The sequence below is a fragment of the Ambystoma mexicanum genome, chromosome 5q, assembly GCF_040938575.1.
Source record: "Ambystoma mexicanum isolate Mex_15411 chromosome 5q, UKY_AmexF1_1, whole genome shotgun sequence".
Lineage (NCBI taxonomy): Eukaryota > Metazoa > Chordata > Amphibia > Caudata > Ambystomatidae > Ambystoma > Ambystoma mexicanum.
The window spans coordinates 359,609,934-359,623,423 of NC_090933.1; the positions used below are offsets into that span (position 1 = coordinate 359,609,934).

At 44.0% G+C, this 13,490-nt stretch overlaps 1 protein-coding gene across 2 annotated transcripts in view; it reads right to left on the reverse strand.

Moving 5' to 3' along the window:
* Positions 1 to 549: 549 nt before the first annotated feature.
* The window catches only part of MYL12B (myosin light chain 12B), a 47,767-nt gene continuing 34,826 nt past the window's right edge, over positions 550 to 13,490 (reverse strand). The window contains exons 1-4 of one of the 2 annotated variants that reach the window (XM_069620851.1): positions 9,386 to 9,579; positions 8,130 to 8,330; positions 6,350 to 6,511; positions 550 to 1,040 (exon numbers count right to left, since the gene is read on the reverse strand). In XM_069620851.1, the coding sequence (XP_069476952.1) occupies positions 868 to 1,040; positions 6,350 to 6,511; positions 8,130 to 8,313 (519 nt within the window). In that variant the 5' untranslated portion in view covers positions 8,314 to 8,330; positions 9,386 to 9,579 and the 3' untranslated portion in view covers positions 550 to 867. Of the gene's footprint in view, positions 1,041 to 6,349; positions 6,512 to 8,129; positions 8,331 to 9,385; positions 9,580 to 13,490 lie in introns of those variants that run through there. The other variant, XM_069620850.1, reaches the window with a different exon arrangement.

A 13,490-nucleotide genomic window follows, 5' to 3' on the forward strand; every position in this document is an offset into this window, starting at 1 on the left:
GAGCTTTCTGGAGGGCGAGCAACAGACTTGGCATGTAAAGAGCAGTCAGAAAGCGGGATTGGCTCATAACATGCAAGGAACAGAGGGATCACCTGTAAATGAACACCAGTTTAATGCAAATGCAATCTGCTGCCTTTTATGGATTCACTTGGGCTAGAGAACTGGGCAGAGGCTTACAAATGCCAAACTGTTCAAAGTGGGAAGAGTGTCTGCAGCGTAATGATTTCACCGAATCCACGCCACCTAAAGTGGCAATCTTCGAATGTGTATTAGTATTATGCGGGAGGGACCCTCACCCTACCCCCCCCGCCACCCCACATCCCCCTGCCCCCACATGTTACCCTGCGTTTTAAAATGTACCTACTTAAAAAAGAAATAATAAACAAAACAAACTCATCAAAAAGCGAAGATTTCCCATCAGGTGAATTTGGATTCGGTACCTCTTCCCAAAGACCCATATTTCCTTGTACCAAGGACACAGCCTGCAACTAGAGCACCAAATACTGATTGTTGCTATGTATAGGGCACACAAAAAACATAAAACAAAACTGGTTTATAGTTATTTAATTCAAAACGTCTTTATTACAAAAATGTAAAAATCCAGCTTAACCAGAAACACTGAGATTTTTGTTGGGTTCCATTTAGAATTGGTCTTTATTCCGTAAATCCTTTCCCCCTTCACTTAAAGCCATCCCCATTTCCAGTCGACTACATAGTTGCAAATGCGCCAGGATGGCTTGGAATAAATCCATAAATACAGAGGCAAAAGCTGGAGCGCTAAATGCATGCAACAAGTTCTAGGAGGAAAGGAAACTCAGATATGAGTGCAGGGGGGAAATGGATATAATTTCACTTCTGGAATTAGGCTTAGTCGTCCTTGTCCTTGGCTCCGTGTTTTAGGATACGTGTGAATTCAATGTAACTGAAGTTGCCTTTTTTGTCAATCGGTGCCTCCCTGAACAGCTCATCGACTTCCTCATCTGTAAATCTGTCTCCCATGGTGGTCAGAAGTTCTCGCAGATAATCTTCCTGAATGAAACCTGGAACAAAATATAGCCGTTAAGCGCAAGTCTGCATTGCACACAGCATATTATTTGCATTTGGAATGTAATAGTATCCGTTGTTGCTGGGTGACGGTGCCAGATCATATTCATGGTTAAAATTTCCGATTCAAGCTAATGGCAAAAGCATAAAAAGCCACTTGCCACCCCATTTCTCCAAATACAAAAAACAAACCATTTTCTAACTCACTTATTTATCACTAACCAATGGCTAATGTGGAGTGCAAAGTTGGAGGCCCGTCATAAGAAAATCAAACTTTTCTTTTCCCTTCAAAATGACAGTCTGATTTAGTTTATACCCAAGTCCCCCATTTCTTATGAAGGCCAATATTCTAATGGAGTTGGCCACTGCAGACTGTTTAAAACTAGTTTAAGAAATAAAGTGCGGGATTATCATTTTTTTGTTCAAGTGGAACTGCAGAGACTGAGCACAGTTTTCCCCTCATACTCGGAGGGTGTCAAGAAAGACATTAATTTTGTCCCAACAACTCCAGTCTGGGATCATCTACTAAAGAGGAAGGATTCGAACCAGGCCACCAACCATCTCCCTTCCCACCCCATATACACATTTCAGCACCACATCAACACCTCCCTGCCCTCAAAATATGCGCCATTCACCAGCTAACTTGAGTGAATTCCAAAGGGACATCAGAAAGGATAGTTCAGCAGGAAGCATTTGTAACTGGCGAGAAGCCGGCTTATTTGTGCTTTAAATGTCGATCCCTTAATTGGGCTAACCGGCTTTCATGATTGAGACCCCTTCCTCCTGCAGTGATGAAATGAAGCGTTTGAAAAATACAGCTTAATTGGTCCTTTCTGGAATTACTTGTCTGGGTACCCAATTTGTAGCTTGTTCAGAGGCATGCATTTAATATGGCAAGCCCCCACTGTCCCATCCAAGGTTTGGAAAATACACTTGAGGGGCAGGAAAAAGAAAACCCTGTTAGTGCTCTCAGGAAGAGATGGGATTGAGTCAGTTATAGTAGGGCCCGTTCTGTTGAAGGTCTGCATAAGTCAGGCCGGCCCTTTGCACGATCAGTAGTGGCACAATCATCCACGTTTCAGACCTGTGCCTAAAAGGCCCACAAGGAGTACACCAGTCTAGGCCTTTTGACTGGAGTCTAGTAAGAGTATCAAATACCACACAGGGATTGAGTTTATCACAAGCATCAGGTAAGGGCATGGTCTAACATGAAGCAGTGCTCCTTGCATGTGATCTGGGCCTGGGATGGTGAAGCTTGCATTTGAGCAAAGTGACACCTGGGCGGACTTCCATTGGTAATTGGTCTTGGTGGCCCTGTGGCACGTGTGACTTGGTTCAAATGAAACTTATCTTTCTGGTGCGTGCATTTGTTTAGAATCACATGTTATGTATATTTCACAAGGAAAGAAAATGGAGGCATCAACAGGTATCCATACTCTACATGTACCTTGTACACATAGTACCTCGACACCTATGCCCTCAGATGTGGCGATAGGATTGTGTGCAGTTTTGAAGATTTAAATTTAGCTCATGCATGCACACCCCAACATCGGGGAGGTGGGTGGCCGCGCGCTTATGATTCTAAACAGGTAAATCTGTTCAGATGCACATGCCATGAATAGATCCGGTTTGTAGGTGGCACCACTACAAATACATTTACCCTCCTGGGCCACTTGTGGCTTCTGCTCGTTTGAATATCAATCTACTACAGTAATGCTTTGGGAAACTATGTATAGGAGCCCAAGTTGCCAACTTTGCAGATGCCCAGTGGGAGATTAGCCAAAAACACTGTTCGGGCCTCCACCTTGGTAGAGATCGACTTGGTTTGTGTTGCAGTGTTTATGTTCTAGGATGTAGCATTCCTGGATGCAATGCACAATCCACCTAGCTATGTAGGCTTGACAGCTGACCTGTAGCAGACTAGATGAGACTCGTCTAGTATGCTTCCCCCCACCCCCAGTCCATAAGTAACATTACTGCTCTGCAAACAGAGTAATTCATGTTCTGCTCGACTTTCTGGCTTGGAAGGGGTGGGGAGGAGGAGAAAGCCAGCAACATCAGGACTAGCTTACTTATAACTTTTTTAAACTTACTTTGGTGAGAAACGTGGGTGCGCTGTGAACATCACTTTATTCTATGTGTAGTTATGAATGGTTCTTCTAAAGACAATTTTGCTTACCCTCCTTAGACGCGATAGCCAAGAGGATAGCAACTTTATAGGTTAGATGTGTCAGAAAACATGTATGAATGAGTTTGAATGGTTGAAGACTAAATCTATGCAACCAACATTAAGGTTGCAGCAAGGAACTGTTCTTGCCACCGATGGATAAATTCTCTTCCGCCTTTTAAGAGGGCCTTTTTACCACTGCCACTCGCCACCATAAAACCTTGTGCTGCGAGGTGGTGAATGCTGCCAAAAGTACCCTTAGGGAGTTGTACACCACCCCTGATTCTAACAGGCAAAGTAAATGTGCAACAACGTCTTGCAGTGTGCAGTCAGTACTTCCCATGTGTGTTTGGTTTGCATGCCTCCCTTAAAATAGATCCCCTTAGCTAGATAGTAGTAGCAAGTCTCCCAATTCTATGACTTCAGAACCAATGCTGCCAAGATCAGGTCTGTGAATTCAGGTGCGTTATTTGAAGCTGTTGCGACAATAGCTTGCATGACAGTTCGAGTTCCATTGCCGTTTGTAGTATGTGAGGGTACCAGGTCTGAAGTGCCCAAGATGGTATTACTTAAGTATCAGCTTGTGTAGTACTTGTGTGCGAGGGAAAAATCAAAAACAATGGACTCCACAGTGAATCCTCCTGGGACCCTAGTTGTTGGTATCAGGGGGGGAATTTTGCATGTATACTTGGTGCAAAGTAGTCGATCTTTTAATGCCCCACTGTCTGAACATTTGTTGGTGTAAAGTTCCTAATCAAGTTCCCGGTTGACCTGCCTGTTGAGTGGTTGGCTTACTAACCAATGTCTCTTTGGATGCAGCATTGCCAAACCCATTGATCCTATTACTACAGGTCAGTGAACGTGTACCTCCCTGCGTCTTTACATACAACATTGACATTGTTTTTGTGCAGTCTCTTATGTACACTTTTGCTGGCTAGCTATGGCGAAAACGGAGTAGTGGCTTTTTGGCCTTCATAAATTCAAGAAAGTGGATTAATAATGGAGTCTCTTGACCCGACCATTTCCCTTAGGCTAAACCCCACATGAAGAATCAGGTGACCCCACATGTAATCAGGTGACCATCACTTGCACTTGGGGACTTGAGAACGGTTGTCTCGTCAATACATTTGTTGGGCTCAAACACTGCAGAATTTCCATGACCTGGCTTGATATTTATTACCACTAGATTTTCCCCAGTACTCCACACCTGTGACCATTGCACAGTGAGGAATTCATAAACTGGTCTTTTGTCTAGTTGTGCATGTGTTATCAGATAATGCATAGCAAAATTAATCCCATTAACGTCAGAATCGCAGTTATAGTGAGAGGCCGCCGAGTAAGGGAACCACTGCCTGGAAGGCCAACAAACTCCTTGGAAGGAGATTTTTACCTCCTTGGCGTTCATTATTGCTCCCCCCCCCCCCCCAAGAACGGCTTTACCTGTGGGCATTTGGCTCGATCTGGGAAGGTTGATAGAGAAGCCTAGTTGGTGCAGATGATTTGAGTTTAGAGTGACAGACACTGTCTGGCATTGTCCCCCAGTTATTAGCCAGTCCCTTAAATTAGGATTTTAAAAAGCATGGTTAGCACAAAAGAAAGACTTAACTGGTAGTGCTTGCTTGGTGGCCACTTCAGTACATGGAAATATGAAAGCATACATCTTATATCCAGTGTGGTGCATAATCGACCCTTTATGCTTACCAATCATGTACTAAGTGTGCAGTTTTACCAAGCGTCAGTCATTCTTGCAACGTCATGCTTTGACTTCTTGTTTTGGCACCGTAGCTTTCTGCTCCCTGTTGGGAATTTTCTTCGGGGTCAGGAATTAACTTTCCATGCTCGTTTTTGTATTTTCAGCGTAGTATATATCGGACCCAAGTCTTTGCTTTTGTGGGACATGTGACTTGCCGTAGCAATTTGTTTGCTATCAATCTAGTGGTTGAGGCCTAGTGACTTCCGACATTCCTTGACCTTGGGTAGTGTGGTGCTGGCAGTTCAGCTACCACCTTTTGTAGACCTTCAGACAAGGTACTCTGCTTGGAGAATGACAACCATTATCCTGGGTCTGCTTTTGCCTACCCCAATGGAGTGTCCCCACACCCCATTGGTGATGGAGTCTGCCTTACAGCTTAATCGGCAGAAATGGGGCCGTTTGCAGAAGCCTTTACAACTCCCATGCCTAGAAGACAAAACTGCCTCTTCAGGGTCAAACACTGCCTTTTTACCTCCTTATCGACCTTGTACACCCAGTTGGCTTATCTGGATGTAGCGACTGTTTAGTCTCCATGGTGCAAGCTGCAAACTCAATGAGTACCAAATCATGTGATGCGCTTATTGCATTTTAGGCAGAATGTAAAAGGTGTGCGCTCCACGAATGCAGCAGATGGGGGTTGGCAAGCATTCTAAAAAGTGTATGCGCTAGTGGAGTTACTTCACACAACCGGTCACTATTGTAGCCTTGCCTAGTGCCGTGGATATTGGTGCAGTCCACTCAAGTTCGTGCTTTACTAATTAGCAAGTGTTGCGTCTGTGTCCATTTCCATCCCACAGCTCGGGCATAGTTTTATTTTGTTTTCTACTTTACTCTTGCAACCTAACCAATGGTGGAAAAAACAAACCAAGGGCATAGGCGTAGAGAAGCACTTTGGATACCAGCATACAATAAAGATCTTTTGATGGGAACTGCTCGGTTGATGCCTGCTTTTCATTCTGAAGACAAAGATGAGCACTTCGGCCCTGTCACTAGGTCACAGAATATGCATAGCATTTAAACCTAAACATGTTGCAAGTAACAGAGTGCCTCAGTCTCCAGATCACTATATCTTGCAAAAATAAGGTTTGTCACTTTTGGTTATGGGATGCCCTTCATCAAGCTAAAGTAGTCCATCATCAAAGGATGTACAAAAGATACGAGCTAAGGGGCCAACAAGGTACCAGGGGTCTAATAGGTCTTTAGATCATTCGTTTAAGACAGTCTGCATCATTAAGTGATACAGCGAATCGGTACTACAAACAAATGCATTTAAATTTTTTTTTAAAAAGGGCAACCTTAGTCGCAAGGCAAATGTGCACTCCTCCTAGCTCCAAGGCAAAACATTGTAATTTTAGTCACATTCCAAAAAAATATAGCTCCTATACCTGTCCCATCCTCATCAAAGCATGCAAACGCATTTCGAATGACATCTTCTGGGTCTGTGCCATTGAGCTTCTCGCCAAACATGGTGAGGAACATAGTGAAGTTGATGGGACCTGGGGCTTCATTCATCATAGCTTCCAAGTAGTCCTCAGTTGGGTTCTTCCCTATTGGAAACAAAAACACACAAGTCTTTAAAACCAGAATATGGTGATGCATGAACTGATGCATATGTTTCCACTGGAGAGCTTTCCATTTTCCAGCCAGGAGAATGGAACATGAAAAGTGATGGACTCCTCGTTTCAAAATCTCACCACTTTGTCTGCACAAATTCATCTCATCTCTATGAAATGTTCATTTTCACATTCAAACGCGGTTCTGAATATAAATACCATCACCCAAGCCAACTAACGGAATAACGTTTCTTCTTGGTTTGGCAACAGTTAACTAAAACAGATTTAGTATTTTTTTTAAAATCCACAACATCCAGGAAATGTTAAATCAAAGTGAACGGTAAAACACGCAGTTGAATGTGGGGGGGAACGAAAGTGAACCTTACCAAACTACAACCGATTCACAAATCCATTTCAAATGAACGCCCTTAACACAAAAGCTGCATATCACAGACAGGAATACTCCATGACCCACCCATGGTGCTCCCATGCAGTGCACGAGTCCAACTCAGTTTTAAACCAGCTTCTGGTTTAAATCTGACAAACAAGGCAGCCAAATTATCGTTTTAATGCTAGTTCTCAAGTTTGCTTTGTTCACTGTGCTTAACATATTTAAGAATCATCTGCACACGCTTATCCACAAAAAGGATAGATGTTCTCTCCTAGTCTCAAATCCTAGGTAGACCATGGGATTCCATATATGTGCAGGTGCATATGCACCTCTGAGCTGGGATTTCACCCCCTTCCTTCCACTCCCATACTTTCAAGCAATTGTAGCTCAATTCAATCGGGTGATCAGACCAACACGTTATGTGGGGCTACCAAGGAGAATGCGCCACACAGCAAACTAATGCAAAAGATTAGATATGCTGCAATGCTAGACAGAATTGTGAAGACTAGCATTGCGTCACATCGACAGACTTGTGAATATTAGCCTTGTGTCATATCTAGACAGAACTGTAATACTAGCTTGCGTCACATCTAAACAGTTGTGAAGATTAGCATTGCGTCATATCTAGACAGGATTGTGAAGATTAGCATGTGTCACTTCTAAACAGCGATGCCACTAACCAACAATCTCACCCCTCTGCATACACATCTCAAACTAAACAGACTAATACCTCTAATGCACAAACCACACACATCTCACCACACTGCAACAAAATATACTACAAAGCCTCACACAAAGCACAAAACGGCTCCCAACCGAAAAGCACACCTAAGCTCAGCAAACGGTGCAAATGAACTGAAGCATCCAACCTCACATGGACCGCTCTCTTGCCCTTCTCCCATTCAATCCTACCTTCCGACCCGCTTCCCTTTTCAGATGCGCCTAGCGACCACTCTGGTGGTGACGGTGCGCAGTACAAATACCTAACGTTAATGGGATGCACCAATGGTGCAATATTTCTCTTCAACATGCAAAAATTGTTGATACCGCACATTCAACCATCATATCAACGACATACTAACAGCACACACTGAAGCTAGATTTGCTGCAACTTCGAGATAAAAGTTTTTTTAGAAAAATGAAAGCCTGCAAGTACCGACTAACGTTGGAATGGGCCACAACGTTGAAAAACCCTGTGAGAAGGGAAAGGAGGACACTTACCAAGTGAGGCCAACATGTCGTGCAGATCTTCCTTGTCAATGAAACCATCTCGATTTTGGTCAATCATGTTGAAGGCCTCTTTGAACTCCTGGATTTGGGACTGGTCAAACATTGCAAAGACATTGGAAGTTGCACGCTGTGGGCGCTTCTTGGTGGTCTTGGTCTTTGCCCTTTTGCTAGACATGATGGCAGTTGGTGTGTCTAGAAAGACAAAAAATGCTTACTGTTAAAAACAAATTAAAATTAAGCTGATCAGTTTAGGCATTTCCAGAGCAAGCCATCGTAATTCATGCATGTAGAGACTTACAACTTCTACTTTTACACGTGGGTAAGAGTACACCATCTCAGGGTTCAAACTGAGCTCGTGCTTACACATCAATGAACGTAAAAATAGAAGTTATGGCTAGCCCTCTGCAACTCATTTCCAGTTAAACTTCAGGAACATAACGTGGCAGGGATTTTTTTTTTTATTAATGAATAATACACAGCAAAAAGGGGACGTATATTACATTTGCCAACAAAGCCACATTATTTTGCTAGAAGAGTCCACCCGTGCGCCCTGCGACAAATTGCTTCTCTTCAGGTTACGAATATTGGCTTCAAAGCATGGCATATACAACAAGCTGTGCTCGAGGGTCCTGAAGTTCAGCTATTGGGACAAATGCGGTTATCAAATGGTGAGCCAAGCAGGAAGAGCACTAGTCTACCACGTCCTTTTAGGAGCCTTGGGTCAGACCCCAATTCCAGTTGCAACAGAAACTGGCAAGCATACATTGTAAATTAATCTTTAGGCCCATTGCTCAACTACTGCAGTCTCAGAACCTAGAGAACCACCCTGGTGAACGAGCTGTGGCGATACCGCTCATGCTCAAGACCTGTGCAAAATGTTTTGAGGATAAGCGATACGTAATGAAGACTAGCCAAAGCAGGCATAACGCATTACATTGCCAAAACAAAGGCAGCACTATCTCCAGCTGTGCTGCGACCTTTTGGTCCACTCCCTAGATAAAATAAGGTTAACCACCCATACCCGTTTAAATACATTGCACTAATACAACTGACCGCGGCACACGGACATGGATTTGCTCCGGTCGTTTAGTAGTGATACTTAATATGGCACGTTTAAGTAAGCGTACATAAAGAAACACGGCTGAGTTAAGTTTTTCTAAATTGTAACCATTACGTTCAATTTTGCAAAGATAACACATGACCGGTTTTCGTACAAATATAAACCAAATGGAGGCTACGCGCTTTACCTTTCGTTTTTCGGTAGAAGACCCGGACGGCGCTTCTTCAGATGCGAGGATGAAGGAGGTACACAATGCGCTGCCTATATGTGACCAGGAACAGCCACAAATAGCCTTCTGATTCCACACACTGATCAAGGTTACCGTTTTAAAGCTTGCGTTATCCGGACAACATTCAGCTGTGACGGGCAGAAAGGACATCTGCCGAATGCTCTCTAGACCGAGCTAAAAATAACCAGGCCAGGAATGCGTGCGCAACAACAGGGACGGGCAACAATGCGCTGTGGCGTGGCAGCCGGAGACGAGGGGCGTATGCCCGCTCTGCTGCCGCCAGGAAACCTTCAAAGCAGGATACATTGCTCAAGACAGGAACGGATGCAGCAGTGACCAGGTGCAAAACACTAGCCTACTCGCCACCTCAATACTGCCACACAGGACACCAACTCTTACTTGCCAAGAGTCAAATCGGCATCGACTGTTCGCAAGCATTACATTCGCCTAAAAGCAACAAACATTCAGAAAGAAAAAAAAAAAAAAAAGAAATCGTCCACGTTAGGGCAATTGATGAACTTTCCAACAATGTCCCCATTCGCCCACTGCATTCCATAAAATAACGCAAAGGATGTAAGAACGAGGCCAATGCTATCTGCAGTGGAAACATTAAGACTGCACCTTATTGCGCATTTGCAACATGATCAGCACAAGTATGTTCCGTCAATACTCTGCTTTAATGCAGAAACCAACTTTAGCACACAAAAAAAACCACATAAAAAATTAATACAAAAATAAAATTGTCCAGCATTCCCTTCTGGTCTATTCACCCTTGCCTGGGCCTCTTCTCAACGCTCCCCGGGGGAATGGGGGACGCACATGTCTCTACCTGAACGAAGCTGGAACATATGACGTTCTAGTCCATGCCCAGTTATGATCCAAAATGGGGCAAAGAGGCATCTTTGTCAATTTTTCAATGTTTTGAGGGCATTCTTACCCTGCTTCTATGCCTGCGTGACAACTATTCCGAGACAAAAGTGTGTGGCAGCCAAAAACTACATCAAAAGGGGACAGGGCACCCCTTCAGGTTTATCCCCTTTCCGGCTACAACGCCTGTGGGTCCCGGCTACAACGCTTGTGGGTCCCGTTCCTTGGCTGGGTTTCCTGCATTTTGGTGCCTCCACCAAAGGTCCCAGATCTCTAAAACTAGACAATACCTGTTCCCAGGGACCGCTTCCAAGTTATCCCAGAGCACTTGATGCCCCCACGGCAGCTGGGCCACTCCTTCGCTTATGAAAACCTACAGCCACCATGTGTTCAAACGTTCACAGTATGCATCAGAACACACTCCGACCTTGCCAGCAAAATTCTACTAAAGGTTTGTAGAAAAAAAAAAACATTCCTAATGTGAATCAAAGTAAATCCCCTAGAAAACTCAAAAGAAATAACCCAGGCACCAGAGAGGAGAACCTTATGAAAAAATGCAAGAATCGCAACGCAGCAGAAGATGTGACGTGATCGGTATTCATTCCCAGGTCTGTGGGAGGGCCTCACATTCAAAAAGTGTTGACCCGCTATTTGCCATAAAGAGAATGCTAATCTCAGAAGCAGCTGAACGGCTGACAGAAGAATCCAGAAGAGGGCGTGGAGGCTCATTTTCGAAGTTTGGAGGGGCATGACCGATACATTGGAACGTCAGAGAAGTGCCTGCTAAGGTCACTGTGCAAAGGGCATCTAAAAGTTTTTTTTTTAAATCCACTAAATCCCAGCTGGAAAGATCACGATGAAAGCAACATTATTCGACATCATAAAGCCCTACTTTAAGTCGTAAAAAATGGTTGACATTGCAAGGAGTTAGCCCTTGCTTGTAGTCTACAAAAGATTGGTTAGCTTGATATTAACAGCAGCTTGCAGGAGTTCATTTTGACTTTACATGTCAATGGTGCAGCACCATGAGGCATTAACAGTATGTTTGGGAATTACACAATTTAAAGAATGGGTCATGCATACTTTACAAAGAGGCATAGTTTGCAACATGTTAAGTTATATTTGCTGGCTGCTATGCATTAACCCCTCTTTCCCACAGAACGGCTCCAAACTTAAATTCTGTAGTCTACCAATTGTCAGTCAATTGATTTTCTTGATAACAAGAGGGCAAACAAAGTGTGGCTTGTCACCAAACCTACAACCAGTAAATCATGTCAAACTACGACAGTGTTCATCCCCCATCTATTGGGTGACATGTGTAGTAATTACGTTTACACAGAAGTAGCAATAAAGGCCTCACACAACAGAAGCCCTTATAGAAAAAAGACCAGAGAATGAATCTAATCACAATCTGCAAGAGCATTTATTCAGACCGGTCTAACAAAATAAAGAGCTTAAAACACTGGAACATTTGGAAAAGTGCCCATCACAGATACTACCAAAAAACAAAAAGTTTTGCCTTCAAGAGGAATACTTCTATTCGAAGATATCCCATTCCATCTCATCAAGCCACTATTACTCAACTTTGGCATCTTCCTCCTATAACAGACAGGGGTGCGATTCAAGTCACAGAGGAGACTTCCAGAACAAACGGTGCATCCATTCATCATCCAGTCTCCTCTTTGTTAGGCAGAATTGCATGCAGCACCCTCTGGGAACACCACATACAATTAGGACTACAGGTGTAAGCAAAACCAACCTTGGCACAAGTCTGTACCACAGTTTTGTGGTAGCGAGCTGAGCAGCCAGGATTCTCTCAAGAGGGAATGTGAGCAGTACAAGAGGTCTTCACAGGGGTTCAAGTAGACACTTACACTCAAGGTTTCTTGGTAAACACTAATTCATTTACTACACAATAATTTAGAAAACATTCACTAGAAGGAGGCAACTTAATACACAAATACACTAGTTTCTGAACAAATTGGGCTCCCCTGAAATAGGAGCAAAATGGGTTTTCAGTTACTTTCAATGGAAGTAAAAAGGCACAAGTTAGAAGAATAGATCAGTAATACTTTTAGGTAGTGCAAATAGTTGTAGTTCACTAGAGGACTCGATTCAGTTCATTAGGCCTAGGCCAAAGTCAATGGACTAGTGTCTTGAATAGGAAAGAGCAGTTCTTGAAGTAATTGGTAAAGTTTTTGTGAAAGTTCTCAGAAGTAGTTTGTGTGAAAAAGAATCATTTGTTGGGTCACAAGCTAATTAAGCCTGCAAGTTGGGAAAGTTACACAAACTTTCACCGCGAGAGGAGCGTTCTCTCAATCGGGTTGGCACAGTACCTTAGTATGAAGCAAAAGATGCAGATGAAGACGTTTTTTCCTGGCAGTTCCTGCTGATCTCTGTTCCCGAGTCTCAGTCATGGGGACAAGAGGGAGGACGTCGGGGGACTCCTGCACTACACAGGTTCATCGGAAAACGCTGACAGAATGGAGTCACTTCAGTTAGAGTAGCTGTTCATCAAGCACACAAGCTGGTGTCCACGTGGCTTACGAGTTGATTGGTCCCACAAACTCAAATGAAGAAGTCATCCTTGAAGGGGCTTCTCTGTCGAAGGAGCTTTGGTAATTCGGATCCTGCAGCAGTGCTTCACCGGGCAAACCAACGGTCCAGGAGTTGCAGCAGCCGTCCTTGCCAGCTAGTCTTTGGGTCTTTCGTTCCAGTGGTCGACTGCTTTCCAGTCGAAGAGACTCGCCTTTTAAACAGTTCTCCCATTCATTCCAGCCTACTAGCTGCCACTCACCCAGCAGGGTGGCTGTCCTTGCTGGACAGTCAGCCAGCCAATCACGCCAGAGTGCATTTGGGTCTCCTAGGAGACTAAGCACGGGGAGTTTTGGGCACCTCCCGCACTTCCTGCCCACTCCAGACACTCAGATGCCAGAAGCGGTCTTCAGTCCTGAAGCCTGCCAATGGCATGGAAACAAAGGGACCAAACCTGGTTTGGCACGCAGACACAAACACTAGAATGACCTTTCCAAAAAGAAATGGCGAAAAAAGAAGACCAGGACCCGTTTAAACAAAGGGGCTTAAGGCACCATCTTGAAAAAACATGGCTCCCATGATTTTTAGCCGACGCTGTTCGCGGTTGAGAAAAATCATGGTAGTTCGTTGTAAAACCACTGCCACCAGCCATTTCAATAGA